Genomic DNA, 16792 nt, shown 5'->3' on the forward strand with positions numbered 1-16792 from the left:
ATCGCCAGACATGAATCCCTGAGAGCATCTGTGGGATCATCTTGATCGACGTTTGAGACAACGCGTCCCTCCCCTACAAAACAGGCAACAGCTCGAACAGGCTTTATTTAAGGAGTGGGACAGAATTCCTGATGACGTCATCCGGCGGCTGACGACTTCCATGAGGAGACGTATTTTGGCTTTAATTGATGCAATGGGTGCTCACACACGCTACTAACGATCTGTCTTATGACATGATAGGACATTAGGTACACCTTTTTAAGGGAGTCCCTTTACTTGCATTTGTGTAATTTTTCAGATTTACCCCATGCCTTCTTTACTCGGCCTGACAGCAAGTGTAATATCCATATGGCTTTGAATTTTTGAACAGAACTTGGAAAATGGTTTATTGCACTATAATGCTTATCATGTTGATACTGTCTGTCTTTCTTTCTCTTTCTTGTGGTGCTGAACAAGGTCATACGTTTCTTTTGCCCGGTAGTTTATAATATATTTAAGTGCAATAGTTCAGTTAATTACGTGTATGTCTCGCCTTGTTCATATTTTACTATTGACAAAATTAAAGTATGACATTTATACCATTTATCAGTTGTAAAACTCCAGAGGGATCAATGCTGAATGTACTTCCATTGTTGCCAGATGTGATCTGGTATGTCAAATCCTCTGCAGGATCTCCAGAACTGCATGGTAGCGTCATCACCTAGATTAAACATGCAAGTTAAGCAAAATAATATCTCAAACTAATATCTGAACATGTAGCTACAAAACTTAAGTGTGGATTAGGCATGTTGGTTTTTGATCTTGATCTGAGCGGCCACTAAACGAATCTGAACACAAAACTGGACAATATATGAACCAGTTATTGATTGGGAATCAACGATAAGCCAGGAGCACGGAAATATACCTTGTTCTGCGGGTATAATAATGGGATAATACTGACTGATCAGAAATGTAAATGGGAACAGACAGTTTATATGCTTGTCATAATGATTTATAAGGAGCAATTTCTGAGACCGCCCGTCATGAGTTAAACTGCAAGGAAATTGTTTATAAAACATATTATTATGCCAAATATTATGTGTTTGCCTTGTTTTTAAGTTTTATTTATCTTACATCTGATCCCACAAGCATGTCTTCCATAATCAAAGCATGCAGAGAGTATGCAGTACATGATGGTGTAAGATCCTCCTGCACGACACTAAGCACTGACACTGTCACAGTGGATGTGGTTGTCTTTCCTCCACCATCAGTGGCTACCACATACAATGGAAATGGATTCACTGCCAAGGTGTCATAGGGTATTCTTTTCCTCAAACTCAATGCACCAGATCTGCTGTCTAGTATGAAACTGTAAGAATGCGTTGCATCTGGAAGTGAAGAGGAAAAGTATATGTCTAGTTGAAAGAGCAATAACATTTTTGTTTAAAAATATGAGTTCTTCAAATTTTTAACATGTTTAACTTGGAGTTTGGTCAGATTTTATCCTTGATTTCAACAACTTAAGAGAAACCTGGCATTTCACTAATAAGTGCTTTAATTAGTTTAAATGATAGCCTAGAATCATGATCAGATATTTGATTTACACGCATGTCGCTATATGCAAGTCTCTAACACTCAACCATGTCATACCCCTTTATCCACTCAGCTGATAGGGATTCAAACAACAGGAGAACATAAAAACAGGAGAAGAAAAGACTACCAAAGTTTATATACTAAATTTATCAAACATTTAAAAAAGTCAGGCCTGTCATAAAGACAAATTTGAAAAAAAAAATGTACATCATTAACAAATTAAGAGTTAGGCTTACATCTTAAAATCAAGTCAACACAGTTTCCTGAAGATGTAGTAAAATCTGTGAGAAAGTTGAGCCAAACATAAAACCTTACTTTGAGACTACAATCCCAGATACTGGCTAAGTTTAAAGCTCTGTTTTTTGTTGGCTTTGGGTTTATTTCTTAAACAAAAAAAATCATATATATTCTCTGCAATAATAGACCTACATCTTCAAAGTATGTTTATTAAGAAGATACACAGTAAAAATTGAACCTAAACATGCAACCTTTATACTCTAGTGCTGGTATTCTGACATTCAAAAACTTACCCACAAAACACTATTAACACTGAAACCCACCCCATTTTCAGTCACGCTCACAATAACTGGATTGTACTTTGCAAAAGCAAGCTATAAATGAACATGGATATGTTAACTTATGTTAGAGTTCACCAGCTGGATGAAATTTAAACTGTCCAGTGTTAAACCCAGAGTTGGAAACAGTGTGATTGACCCAAGGTATGAGCATGACTATACCAGCAATACAGTCCTAAACATGTCCTAAACAAAGCTGCAAATCAAAAGCATCTTACAATGAATGGTGTAAGAGATTTCACCATCTGGCCCGTAATCATCATCAGTGGCTGAGATGGTCATAATTGTGGTACCAAATATAGTATCTTCTGGCATCTTGAAAAAAAAAATTTAAATAAACATTTCAACATAATCAGTGAAAAATAATATTTCATTTTTAAGCTATTTTGTAAAGCCTGTGTGTTTTTTGTTTTACATTGCAACAATTTACATACATGTATTATATCTGTCACTGGATATAGGATATTGTGTCATCTTGCACTCAGGCCCTACATTAAGTGAATGGCCAACAATAAAAGATAGGAGCGAGGTCAATGTTAACATACAGGATGTCAAAAATTTGACCAACTGAGTGACAGATAGACAAAATAACCGACTTATTCACTTACAGAAATGCTGAGACACAATTAAAAGCAAACACTGATAAAACATACCGATAATACTGGATCCAGTGAGCCTGGGAGAAACTGTGGGCTAAACTCATTCATTGTTGATATTCTCACAAAAACAGAAGCTGATGCTGTCTGCTGTGGCAAGCCGCCATCAACAGCTTCTATCATCACACTGTAATATGGTGAATCTGAGTTTGGTTTATCCGGATCTATAACAGTTTGAATCTCCAAATTGTTCAAAGCGGATATCTGGAACTTGGACTCCTCATTTCCGCTCACAATTGTACAGGTAACTGTTGATGTGACATCATCATCAGTGACCTCCAATGCAGTAACAAGAGTTCCAACAGGTTCGTTTTCTCCTTTAATAACCTCATAGCTGGACTGGAGAAATTTTGGAGTGTGTTCATTAACGTCCAGTATCTCTACTCTAAGTACCCGAACCACGTCTCTTGATGGTAACCCATTATCTGAAACCCGGACAGAGATGTCATAAAAAGATGAGGAAGAGCCTTCTCTATCTAAAGTTTCACCTGTCACAAGTGATCCCGACATAGGATCTATCACAAACACTCCAATGCATGAAGCCCCCGAATCTGTCAAAGAGAAAAAATGTATATAAATTTAATAAAAGCACGTTTTCATATATTTATGTATTTATTTCATTGGTGTTTTATGTCGTTGTCAAGAATATTTCACTTTTACGACGACGGCCAGCATTATGGTGGGAGAAAATACGTTTTCATAATAAACTTTATAATTCTGTGTTTGACACCATTTATGAATTAACTTGCAGATGATCTGTCTTGGAAAAATGCGCTCAGCAGTTTTACGAACACTGACAAAACTTTCCGACCTGATTAGGATGAACTCTGACCTCAAGAAAGTCCTAACTGAGAAATGATGAGTCTTGTGAAAAGTTTTATTCAAATTAAATATTTGGTTTACTGTTTTAGGAGTTACTGTGTTATGACAAAAGTATGACAGTGCAGATTCACCAGGCAAGACAGCAGAAAAACACATTGCCCTGATCCATCCCTTCAGGTGAGAAATTTTTTTATTTATTTATTTGATAGGTGTTTATGCCGTATTCAAGAATATTTCACTTATACAACGACAACCAGCATTATGGTGGGAGGAAAGCGGGCAGAGCCTGGTGGAAACCCACGACCATCTGCATGTTGCTGGCAGACCTTCTCAGGTGAGAAATAATAATGACTGCTGCAATGCTACAATCTCATTATTGGATTCACAGGCTTTAACTGAACAGTTTATATTTATCATGCAGTATTTACTTAATAAACATGTGGAACCTCAGTATTTACCATCTACAACTGATACCAGTGAGTATGTCAATAGGCCATCAGGTCCCTCGTCCAAGTCTGTGGCTTGTACTGTTATTACAGTTTCTCCAACAGGGACATCTTCTCTTACATCGTACGGGGTGGTCGAACTCACATACACAGGGCTAAAAACTCCCCAAACAGGATCTGCTTCATTTTCTCCTGTCACCTTTTGAAATATACACACAAAAATATGTAAAGTCAGGCTCAGAAGACTTTGAAATCTTCACTGAACAATAACCTCACTTAATAACACAAGTTGTTATTATGAATGCTTGGGGTTTTATCATAAACTGCTATTATCATATATTGATGAGCAAATTATCCACTGGATGGTGGGTTCCAGTAACCATGAACTCCATACAATTAGCTTCATATAATAAGAGCAGTTTAAATAACAATTGCATAACATATGTAAGCATAAACAACAGCTACATGTACGTGTACACATAGGTCATGAGACTTGCTAATTCAGCCATGCCTACCAAAAAAGAAAAGGCTGAAAGACAAAGCTCATATCCCCAAAAAGCCAAACTAAAAAGAGAAGAAGTCTGGATTTTCACTCCTGGAATGCAAAAGTTGTTTTAGTTACCTGCTTGTTTGAAAAAGCAGGCTCTGACATGAACGGCCAAGAAGCTACAAAACAGTGCAAAATTCTCCACAGGTATTACCCGACACACCAGTCAGGAGTGCGTCATCTAGGCTGGCATGTGAGTGAAAATCGGCCATCGTATCACCCTGTCGCTTTGCTGTACACGTCTTTCCAGGATACAACTCCAGTATTTTTCAAAACATTTGTTGTAAAAGTCTTTTACTATTTTCAAGGTGTTAATTAAAAGGTGTAAATGTATGGATAATTATAAATTAAGTCATACAATGGCTTGTGTAAAAGCACACAGTGGATAAGCCTCCCAGCTCCAAAAGGAGTGCCTCTGAAGTATCTGTGAAGAGCTTCTGAAACCCCCATGTGAAGTGGTAATCTAGTACCTAAGAACTACCCACTTCAACAGCACTTCACTAGAAGCGCCTTTGAAGAACCCAAATTTGACCTCCTGACCTCCTTCACGAATCGCCTTGAGAGCACCATCAAGCTACTCTTATGCATCGCATTGGAAGCCCTTCTGCAGCACATAGGAAGCCCCTCTGGAGCACCCTGGAAGCCTCTCTGGAGTGCACATGAAGCCCCTGTGGAGCGTACATGAAGCCCTTGTGGAGCGCACATGAAGCCTTTGTGGAGCGCACATGAAGCACCTCTGGAGTACCGTATGGCTTCTGAATTTCCATTTCTTTCATGACCACTTATGTCTTCAAGCTCTGGAACCTTTTTGCTCTCTTTTCTTTAAAATATGTTCGAAGTACCCATCATAAAATATGCATGTCAAGTTTCAAGCCAATGTTGAGTGACTGCTTCTTTGCAGAGAAGTTCAACCATGAATGAAATCGAAGAAAGTATTGAGGCAGGCGATGTCTATTACACATCTTTAAATTCTAAACACTGTCTCAAAGCATGACCACACCAAACAAGGAATGTACATGCAGAATGTACACTGTAGACAAATCGACTATTTGGGTTAGGCCTACGTGGAAGTCATATCACACTGTTATCTGGCAAACAGTTGTCTCCCTCATTATGCAACAAATAAGTGTACAAATTTAGTTTTCGCTTAAAATGAATTTTACTCACAAATATATGTCATATATTTTCATGTCCACGTCCATGTATATCAGTCTACCGCACATTTTGTTTTCTTAAGACTCAGAACTGTCCTCTTATTGCAGAAGAGTTCTGCTTTTCTATATCCAGAGCCTCCATAAAACATAGAAAACATACTCCACGACAGGTTTCCGAAAACTATTACGATTTGATTTTATGCTTTTTCAGTAGCACTGTTTGTGAGTCTGGCATATCAGAACACAGGATTTGTTTGAGCTGTCATCACATTAGGAGTTCGCACAACACCGTCACTGTTTTTATAAACAAAATGTTTTATGATTTCCATTATACAGTTCTGCCGGCCAGACGTGTTGCCAGCAACAGATAAGATTATTGTTTTACCTTTTGCAGTAGGCCTAGTCTGAAAGAAGGGATTTGCAGTGTGCTAAATTCAACTATAGCTTTGTATACAGAGAGCCCTGCATTTTAAAAATGGATATTTTACATGACACTCCATATGCGTAAAGCTACTGGGCAGTCACGCTTAATATTGACAGAATGTTCTCTCAAATTCCCATTTATCACAAAATAATGATACTAAAACAATAACCTGTTATTAATAAAATTATTATGACTAAAACTGAGGAAAACATGAGCTGTTGGTGGTAGGAGCATAGACTAAGTGCTCAGTGAAGAGTGAGCTTGTTTATTACATTCTGTTAGTACTGTTAGTACAATCCCCTCACCTCACTGATGCTCTCCAGTGGCGCTTAGTCAGTAACAACCACGACCAATGCAATGAATCTTGGGATACACTCCCCTAGTCCCAAGGTACAATTTTAGGTCATTTACCGTACTGTGTCTAGGGAATATTTAGTGTGACGATAAAGTTGCTTGGGACAAGAAGATATATAGGTATATAAAACTGCATCATAGAGCAGAGGGCTTCATTTGTGTCACCTTCATCACGAGGATAATGTTGTAGTAAAGCTTGCTAACCATTTAAATAAGTCTGAGTGCCATTCCTTTATCAAATTTATGGAATTCTCTCAATTCTGCTAGAGCCTCCACTGGTGGATTAGATGGCTACACTGTGTCGTCCTCATCCTATGGACCACCAGTATTTATATGCAGGCCAATAAATGTATCTAGAACTAGTCAAGCTAAATTATAACAAACAAGCAAATTCATAGAATTTACATATCTCTTTTCACAATAGTTGCTTCCAAACAAGTTGTCAATTGTCCTTTTAATGGTGTAATATTCTTGGTATCAATACCAGTGCTCCATGAGTTTATCTTTTCCCGGAAGATGCGGAGTACAGCTGACAGGTATCAGAAATTGTGGTTAGTAAAGTTTGGCTTCATTTCGATGCGATAGTGATACTAGAGTTAATTGTGATGTTATGGTCTTTATTATTCACAAAGACCTAGGTGACATGACATTACTGTAGGATTAACAGAAACTTTTTCTCGCATAAAACTTTGTCATTCGGAGGACTGCCCACTCAAAAAGACTCAGTTCCAGTATAGTTAATGAACGAGTACACATCTGTTTGTCTTAAAGCTAAGCTGGGAAGAATGAAACAGACCTCAAACTTACGTGTACTATCACTGTTGCTGTTCCAGTTTTAGGCACTGCCCCTCCATCAGTCCCAGTTATGATAATTTGGTACTGGTAGTTCTGAACAGACAAAGTGTCATAGTCTATGGGGTTACCCGTTGTCTGCAGGTCAGTTCCCGATAACTCAAACTTAGGTGTGATGTCATCACCAGAGGCAATGGCATAGGTAATCTCCCCATTACCAGGAGAGAGATCAGGGTCTGTACAGGTAACTGTCACAAGGCTCACACCTGGGTATGGAAACATACAGTACTAACATATGTCAGGTATAACTTGGAGTATAAATAACAGCATAACAGCACAATGGTGTATTATGCATGATTTACAAAAGACACAGTACCATATATATGTAGTACTAGATTAGTAATCATTATCATTAAAAACTATAGATACTATATATGCTTGTTAGTTGTACTTTTCAGTTCAATACTTTAAAGTATCACATTGTATCAAACAAGGTCAACTGAAAGCATGGGTTTCTGAGTGTTAACATTTCTATGTGCTCTGGTTACAAGTATATTTTAGTAAACAATGCAAAGGAAGATCGAATATTATCAATTTATGCATGAAATAACTATATGTATGTCTTGTACAATAATGATTTCAAAAGTTAATTTCATGCTTTATGATTTCAAACAAAGATAACATTAATTTTCTGTTGACAACTTGTATGGGCCACTTACAATGTCTGTGCAGTTGCTTATTTATTTGTTTTTGATTGGTGTTTTACACTGTACTCATTAATATTTCACTTATATGACAGCGGCCAGCATTATAGTGGGAAGAAACCGGGGAGAGAAATAAATAAATAAATAGCATCAGCTGGACTTTAACTCACAGTGACCGCATTGGTGAGAGGCTCCTTGGTCATTATTGCGCTAGCTTCAAAGGCCCCCTGTGCAGTTGCTTACTGCCCGGGACTTTGCCCAGTTCCAGCGCAATAAGGACCTGTCAATCAGCAGGTCAACAACAGTGCATTCACTCAACAAACTTGCTGCACCCTGTTACCAATGTACAGCAATGGACCAGTAGGATTGGCAAAGTCCACAGCTGCTTACATAGCCGGAGCACCGCTTCACTCCCACACATACTTGTAATACGTGCAGCTAGCCACACATAAATGCAATCAGGGGTACCTTGTTACTGATGTAAAGCAATTGGATATGTTGGGTAATGGTTGTCTCCAAGTGCCAAACGAACATAACATGTATGTGAGTGAGCGAGTGAGTGCTTAGGGTTTAACGTCGTGCTCAACACAACGAAGGAATCCTTAGGGTGTATGTAATGTACCTCCTTGTTGCAGGACAGTTTTATCTAGCGCTGCTTCAGTGATAGGACTTTCCGAAGGCAAGTAAGCCGCCCTGCCTGAGCCATTATACTGATACGGGTAAACCAGTCATTGCACTATCCCCTTCATGCTGAATGCCAAGCGAGAAAGTTACAACTTCCTCTTTTAAAGTCTTAGGTGTGACTCGACCCAGGATTGAGCCTGATAATGTGTATGCACTATGAAGATCCATAAGGTTACTAAATGGAATAATCAAAGAACCTCAGGATTGTGTCAATTTGTAAAGCAAATGATATCATCCTTATTCAAAAACAAATTTTGAATTTTTTAGTTTAAAAATAAATTTGGCAGCAACAGTACCAAAAGCTTGAACGAGGAGCTAGACACACAATACATGACTTCATCTCAATATGTAAAGTATTATTAAGACATTTGTGTTCACACTTCACAGGGATTTTAATTCCCCAATTAGACCTGAAGGTTAGGAAATTTGCAATTAACATTAATTAATATGCACATAGGATATCAATGATGTATTCAAAATATGAGCTCAATACATGTATTACTTTATAAGGCAACACCCTTAACATTTACCTTAAGATTCTATTTACTGTTCTTGGATGCCAACGCTAATGCTTGATGTATGACATAAGCTAAAGTACAGGCGAGGTAAAAACCTAAGTGATACTATATATACCTGCTGGCTCATTTTCGGACACCGTTACATGGTAGACACTAGGTGAAAACGTGGGCGTGTTGTCATTGATGTCATCAAGTGTAACTATCAAGCTGGCTCCATCTGAATTCCCTGCAGAGTCTGTCACGGCCAGAAATAACTGATTGAAAATAAGTCTTGCTCCAACTTTATCTCTGTCCAACCTGGTCTTCACGCTAACTGTCCCCGAGGATGAATCTATCTGGAAGTAACGTGTGTCACTACCTTGAAGGAAAAAAGGACAAACGAGTGCGAGTGAGTGCTTGGGGTTTAACGTTGTATTCAACAATTTTTAAGCCATATGATGATGAAGGGTCATGTACGTGTAATGTGCCTCCTTGTTGCAGGATGGATTTTCACCGCTCTTTTATTTAGTGCTGCTTCACTGAGAGGACTTACTGAAGGCAAGTAAGCCGCCCAGCCCGAGTCATTATACTGATACAGGTCAACCAGTTATTGCACTATCCCCTTCATGCTGAACGCCAAGCGAGGAAGTTACAACTTCGTCTTAGGTGTGACTCGATCAAGGATTGATCCTGGATCTACCGGTCCCGAAGCGGACACTCTACCAACTGTGCTATCCCGGCCGGTAAAGAACAAACGAATATCAGACCTAAAGCCACTGGCAGAACATCATGTCCTTTTTTTTTGGTCGTCCATGTCATAATTAGGTGTGAGTACATACTGTGTCTTCTTGTGGCAAGGAGAGTCCATGCTGCCCTAATGCTGCCGACACTAAAGTACCATGCCGAAGACACCAGACATGAAATCCCACCCAGTCACACTATACTGACACTACACAACCAGTCCTGTTTCCTTGCTCTAACCTCTCAGTGTTGAGCATCAAATGAGGCAGTAACAAGCGCAATTTTTTGAAGTTTTTGGTATGACCCACCTTGGGTTTGATTACAGGACAGTCCACGTGTGTGTATATAAATGAATGAACTGATAACAAAGACTACTCGACTTACCATATGTTAAGCAAACATGAGAATTTAATTTATCCATGTAAGGTACTGTATATAATGCAGCATCCTAAACCTACCAGTTTAAAAGATGACAAGGTTAAGACAGAGGAAGAGAAAGAGAGAGAGAGAGAGAGAGAGAATAAAAGAATTTACACAGAGGCGGCTGACTTGCCAGATGTTAGGAGTTTGTTTCGATCACTATCTATAGTCAAGGTATATCCTGGCTATTCTAGAAGGTAGTGGGTGATTCATGTGACCATGGAATAATTCACGTTATTATTCATCATGTTACCCTTCAGAGCAAATGTCAATCTACATATTTTGCACAGTTTTAGACATATGCATCCCCTGAAATGTTTTCAGCTCATGTATATTCTGCGAGTATTAAGTGAGTACAGCTGTGATCAGTCCTAAAGTCTTACCTGAAAGAGAGTATGATAAAACATCCCCTATATCTGCATCCGTTACAATGAACAGCCCTGGAACAGCCGTACCAGGGATCTCTTCTTCATTAATAGAGACACTGAAATCCACACTTATAAATGGTTGTTCATCAATAATATCCAGAACATTAACTGTTAAAGAGCTGGTTGCTTTTGCAGCATTAGTATCTGCACATCTGGAAATAAGGCAACGAAAAATTAACAAATAGCTCAAGGCATACTTAATGTAATACATGTACAGTGTAGCTCTTTAAATCGCTTAAAACTTACATGTAAATGTATATTAAATGTAAATGTAGATAAAAACACAGATACTTTTGATGTTCTAAAATTTATCTGTTCAATGACATACCAAGCTGTATTGCATCTCAGTTCAATATAGCAATAATACTTACTCAATTGTTAACACATATCGATTTATGGTTTCAAAGTCAAAGGTGAGGACAGTTTCTATACCAAGATTGTTGAATGTAAACTGCCTGAAGGAATCATTGGGATCTTGAGATGTGATTGAACAAGTGTAAGGGGCACTCCCACCAGCAGGAGATAGCGTATACACAGTGGTGGAAACAACTGTTGTTTCAGGGATGCTAACTGTAGCTGGGAGGAAAACGAAAGTGATGGCTGCATCTGAAACAAAGAAGTGACACTGAAGTAGAAACGTCTTATGCACCTTTTAGGCAGAAGCCTTTAGTGACACCATGTTCTTGATAAAACATGATAAATAAATGCCTTTTTTCACATGAAAAGATTCAATCTCAAGCAGTGCCCATGAACAAAATATGCAATGGTGCAATTAGCAGTTAATGGACATAATAGTTGGTTACTCACATCATACTATCCTTAAAAAATTCTTTCTTAAGCATAACCTGGCCTTTTTAGAAGAAATATTGTACGCTGGTAGTGAATTCTTAGGTTTTCTTCTGGCTATAAATTAAAAAGATATGTATTGTAAGGACATTAACACAGAGAGAAAAATAAAAAAAAATCTCCCAAAAACCCAGTGAAACTTTTGAACATGGTCCTTTTATCGGCGCGTTTGTCCGGGTTACACGACACAAATATATTTATAATTACGACCTCATATCTCACTTTTTAACCATCATACTAAATGTCAACCTGCACCCATGTCCTGAGTGACCAGTCATTTTCAGAATGTCTTTCATGGGGGTCTTTCACAAAAGCGTGGTCTTGATCCATTATTAGTGGGCATTCATTTACCTGTTTCTTGAATGAAGACAAGCAAGATCAAAATTAAAAATGTCCTTAGTCTGCTTTTGTTTCCCATACAGTTGCTTTTAATCATCCTTCTTCCTGTTCTACATCATGGCCCAAGGCATGTATTTACCTGGACAAAAAACAATAACAAGCCTGCTGTAAAAATATTTTGAAGTCTGACTAAGCAAGAGTTTTGTCAACAATATTATGTCTCCTCATATTCATATGAATGTATTAAGATGTAAGTTCTTCTGACAACATAAATTGACTGGTTCTTACATTTGAGTCTGAGAACCTTGCCTAGAACTGCAATGTATGTGTACTACGAGTACCCAGAATGCATACTATACTCACATACCATTTGATCACTGTTTTCAAGACATGACTGGCTTGTTCTAATCAGTTCTCCTTGCATTTAAAAATGTTAACAGAGTGGTCACACTTTCAGAAATATCTAGTCCCAAAGTTGTTTGTTAGTTTTAGAAAAGAGTGCTCTATATTTTGTCAATATATAGTGTTCACTCGACTATTTCAATTAGAATCTCAGTGTAAAAATTGACCCCTCTCTTAACACCATAAATGCATGGCTCTGACCAGAACAAGCCAATAAATCAAGCAGTGCCTTTATGTTCAGGTCTGGCTGGGACTACTGTAAGAGATGTTTTAGTCCCAAGTGCGAAGTCAAAGCCCTCGCACTAAGGATTATTATTGTATTAGGAAGGGGTTGTTCTACTTGAGCCATACAAGTAACGAGTTCATGTAATGTGGCAATTATTTTTTTTTTACTTTGGCACATTTGTTTTATGATTTTAGCACATTTTGTCCCAACACTTTTGTTGAATTTGCAACATGAAGATGTCATACTTCAGCAAGCTAATTAAATGTACCTATCACAGAAACAAAAAATAAAGCATCACTGCCTAACTCCTAAAACCAATTTTGCCACTGCTTATGACACAAAATAACTATTTACTAATTTAGTGAAGGACAAGTTAGAATTTTCATACGGGTACTCAATTTATCTTTTTTATATTTTGTTACAGTTTGGCTGAAATTGTTACAGTGTCTGGGTGTTTTGTGTTACATTTTGTCATAAGAGGCACTGCGCTTCATGTTGCGTGTGATTTTTTCACACTTTTCTAAACAAATGTGTTTAATTCTGTGAATGGACACTGATTCAGGTGAGGTGTTGGTGTTACAATTTTGTTTAACATCATTTAATTAATCGCAATTTCTACGTAAATACAAATTTCCTAACAGTACTGTCCATCTCAATAACTGACCGATGACTTGAAGTTGATGCATGGCGATGCTGTATTACGTCTTCATGGAATCGATTTCTCCGCTCCTGTTCCGACATTTTTAGTTTTTGTTCATTTATGAAGTCATGCACAGTAAATAGTCACCATTATCCACTCGGCGTGCTTCCTCAATAACCACATTCATTCACATATCACATGCTTAAAATCTTCCTCACAAATCTTCCCAAATATTCCAATGAATCGAAATAATTCCTCTTCCAATTAAAGTTCAGACTGATGACGTCATCTGACAGCGGGAAGCAGCTCCCTCTGGTTTCACATGATTACCTCCCTTTTTAAAACTGACGTTGCCTCCGCCTTTCTGAGGACTGTCGAACATTGAGATTGTGGTAAACTGTGTACATGGCTATTTATTTTTTTTAATTTTATACCTCTGTAGCTGAAGAACATTGAGGGTTATATGTGTCAACCGATTAAACTTCATGAGGTAGTGATGATGCAGGGATTAAGACCTTAATCCCAGGATGACGTTACGTAGTGCCGGTAGTTTGAAGTTTTTCGTTGATCGATCTCACAAGCAGGCTCCTTTTTCATCCATTGTCCGACATTCAGCACATAATGTAACTTCTTTCAAGGAAAACTCAACAAAAAGTCATCATTATATTAGAGACCCCATGAAAACTGTATCTAAAAATATATACACTTATCGTATCTTTAAAAAGTTAATTCCTTAATCTAAATATTACAATCGTATGTTGGGATTTATGGACCATATTTGTACTCGTCCGCGTTGTGTCTGATAAGGGCTTCCGTTTTGATGGTGCCTTTCCTTCCAAGACTTGATGCCATATTTAGTGCTTCGTTTTGTTTATATACCCACCTTCTAAATATAGTTTGGGTTGTGACAATGGTGAATATGGAAACCGGACTGGAAACCCCAGAGCACAGCCTGCATAAAACGTGCTGATTTCCTAATCTACTTGCCAGATCAGAATCTTACAACCAGAAGTGACAATTCCATTAAACTTTCGCTCTAATAAAGCAGACTAGATAGAAAGAGGAGAAATTTGCCAACAAAAACGAGATATGGTTTTTTGATGATTAAACCAAGCTATTGAATTCCGATACTTTAAAATCTTTTTTTTCACAGGCTGTTAAAGAGAGAAAATTAAAGCAGAAAAACATACATTATCCCATTAACCCCAATATTAAATTATCATGTTTATCCCTCTGCAGAATGTGCACAAGGCGGGAAACCATTCTCAATTGCCACAGTTGATTTGGCTTATACATATCTGTTTAGAAAAACAAGATCACACATTTCAAACATGAGGGGAACTGAGTCAACCTTTATTTTAAAATATGCAAAAATGCTTCATGTAACTATCTACATATGAACAATGTATAAGATTAATCATGTTATGTGTGACATCAGAAATAAGAAAAGAATACAATGGATAAACACTGATCACAGATTCAAATTATTGTTACAACATGGATTACAATAAAGCTGTCTAAACACGCAACAACATCATTCCTAAGGTATCACATAAACTGGCTAGTAAACAACTTTGACAATGAGCACAGTGGCTGTGTTTTTTTTTTCTTGTCTCTCACATAAACCCGTTATTTATGCATACCAATAAGCAATGTATTTGAAGATAAGAAGAGTGTTAACCATAGTATTTGTGAAGAGTTATGAAACACTGAATTGGAAATGATCACAGATTCATATTACGGTTGTAACATACATTACAAGAAACAATACTATAAACCATAAGGTATCACATAATTGTCCTCTAACATAACATTACAATTTATGAATCAAATTTAAGCAAAAAATACTGCCAATTTCATTTGCATATTAACGCCAAGAATAATTAATCATCATGTATAATCGTAAAATATACATAACATTGATGTAAAAGAAACAAATTATCATGGTCATACAAACAATTCATCTGCAGTTGTACATAAAACAACAAAATATTTTTGATACATTATAAACATGAAAAATGATAAAACTTCAATTGTCAACAAGTCTATTATGCAGTATTCAAACCTAACAAAACAAATATACATATATATGATTAAATATACAGCTCTGATATGGTCTATTTCTCCCGCAACACAACCCAATAAGTTTTATTGCATAACAAGTATGACTGGTATTAAGCCATAATCATTCATTCAAGAATGGCAATTCAACATAGGATACATCAAAACTTTGGAAAGAGTAACATTTCCTGCCAACTGTGAATTTTTTTTCACATTGCAAAAATCAATATTTGGATAAAAACTTTTATGGTGATAAACCTTACAGATGAAATCTATGAACACAGCAGAATCAGCCTTTGAACATTAGGCTAGAGCATCTTTTCATCCAGACTGAAACAAGATACAGTTAAGTTGACATATTAATTTCTCTTCCCCTCTTACTGACTATTCAGTTTTTTAATTCTTGGTGTCACTGTTTCACATGGAATGACTGGTGAAGAAACAGGTGACACTTAAAGTACACTGGAAAGTTGCTCATTGGCTGAGATTCAGCTAAAATCACATGGCATCCTTGAGTTTATCCATTTGTGTTAATTTAGATGGACATGTAGTGTAGTTTACTAAGCACACTGTAAACCAATGAGAAAAAACTTATTTACAACTTGATCGGGGATTCCACAAAACTATCTTGCATACAAAATTTCATCAACAGTATTTGGAGGTCTGGAATTACTGCAAATATACAAAAGAGTGACGGATAACCAAACAATCAAATTAATATCCTTTGCATTTTGCAATAAAAAGAAGCGAAAATATGCCATGCATGGATACAGATAACAGTCTGTTGATTCTGCTGAGCTATATACAATAATCAGGTCTTTGGTTCAAATATAAGAAGATTAAAGTTCGTATTTAAGCTCATATACTAGGTGTGATGACCAGTAGCTTACTTCAGTTGACTCTGTATGCATTACTCCCGGAATCTTGCTCATTGCGCTTATCAGTCTGGAGAAGGAAAGTACAAATGCAAATGTTGATAGAACAAATATAATAAATAATGAACCTTTGAAACTTAGAACTGGTATCATGCTGGCTTCCTCTCTGGCCGTATGTGGGAAGGTCTACCAGCAACCTGCGGATCGTCGTGGGTTTGCCCCTGGCTCTGCCCGGTTTCCTTCCACCACAATGCTGGCCGCCGTCGTATAAGTGAAATATTCTTCAGTAAGGTGTACAACATCGATCAAATAAATAAACAGAATTGGTAGCAAGGCTACCAAAAGAACTCGCCTGTATGAGACACATGAATGCAAAATTTCAGCTCAACTCATAAAGAACTGAAATCGTGAAGTTGGTAATTACCAAATTATTAATATGCTTACAGAGCATCATCGATGGAACATCCCTCTTGCGTCATTGTGCTTTATATGCATGCAGAACTTCGGGTCAATACATACAATACTTCTTAAGATATCAACCCTAACGTTTTGTAATACACAATACACTCAGGAATTCAGGAATTCAG

At 37.4% G+C, this 16792-nt stretch overlaps 2 protein-coding genes across 3 annotated transcripts in view; both read right to left on the bottom strand.

The window, feature by feature from the left end:
• LOC135468106 (protocadherin Fat 4-like) overlaps nt 1-13533 on the bottom strand; it is a 38515-nt gene extending 24982 nt beyond the window's left edge. Inside the window, exons 1-11 of one of the 2 annotated variants that reach the window (XM_064746173.1) lie at nt 13294-13533; nt 12014-12140; nt 11188-11422; nt 10772-10968; nt 9364-9606; nt 7358-7608; nt 4084-4270; nt 2801-3228; nt 2366-2462; nt 1114-1367; nt 580-700 (exon numbers count right to left, since the gene is read on the bottom strand). In XM_064746173.1, the coding sequence (XP_064602243.1) occupies nt 580-700; nt 1114-1367; nt 2366-2462; nt 2801-3228; nt 4084-4270; nt 7358-7608; nt 9364-9606; nt 10772-10968; nt 11188-11422; nt 12014-12098 (2098 nt within the window). In that variant the 5' untranslated portion in view covers nt 12099-12140; nt 13294-13533. Of the gene's footprint in view, nt 1-579; nt 701-1113; nt 1368-2365; nt 2463-2800; nt 3355-4083; nt 4271-7357; nt 7609-9363; nt 9607-10771; nt 10969-11187; nt 11423-12013; nt 12141-13293 lie in introns of both variants that reach the window. The other variant, XM_064746171.1, reaches the window with a different exon arrangement.
• Nucleotides 13534-14607: 1074 nt separating this feature from the next.
• Nucleotides 14608-16792, bottom strand: part of LOC135467066 (clumping factor A-like) — a 74099-nt gene continuing 71914 nt past the window's right edge. Inside the window, exon 69 of the mRNA XM_064744826.1 lies at nt 14608-16275. Coding sequence (XP_064600896.1) covers nt 16222-16275 — 54 coding nt within the window. The 3' untranslated portion in view covers nt 14608-16221. The remainder of the gene's footprint in view (nt 16276-16792) is intronic.

Source organism: Liolophura sinensis, chromosome 6, assembly GCF_032854445.1.
Source record: "Liolophura sinensis isolate JHLJ2023 chromosome 6, CUHK_Ljap_v2, whole genome shotgun sequence".
In the NCBI taxonomy this organism is placed as follows: Eukaryota; Metazoa; Mollusca; class Polyplacophora; order Chitonida; family Chitonidae; genus Liolophura; species Liolophura sinensis.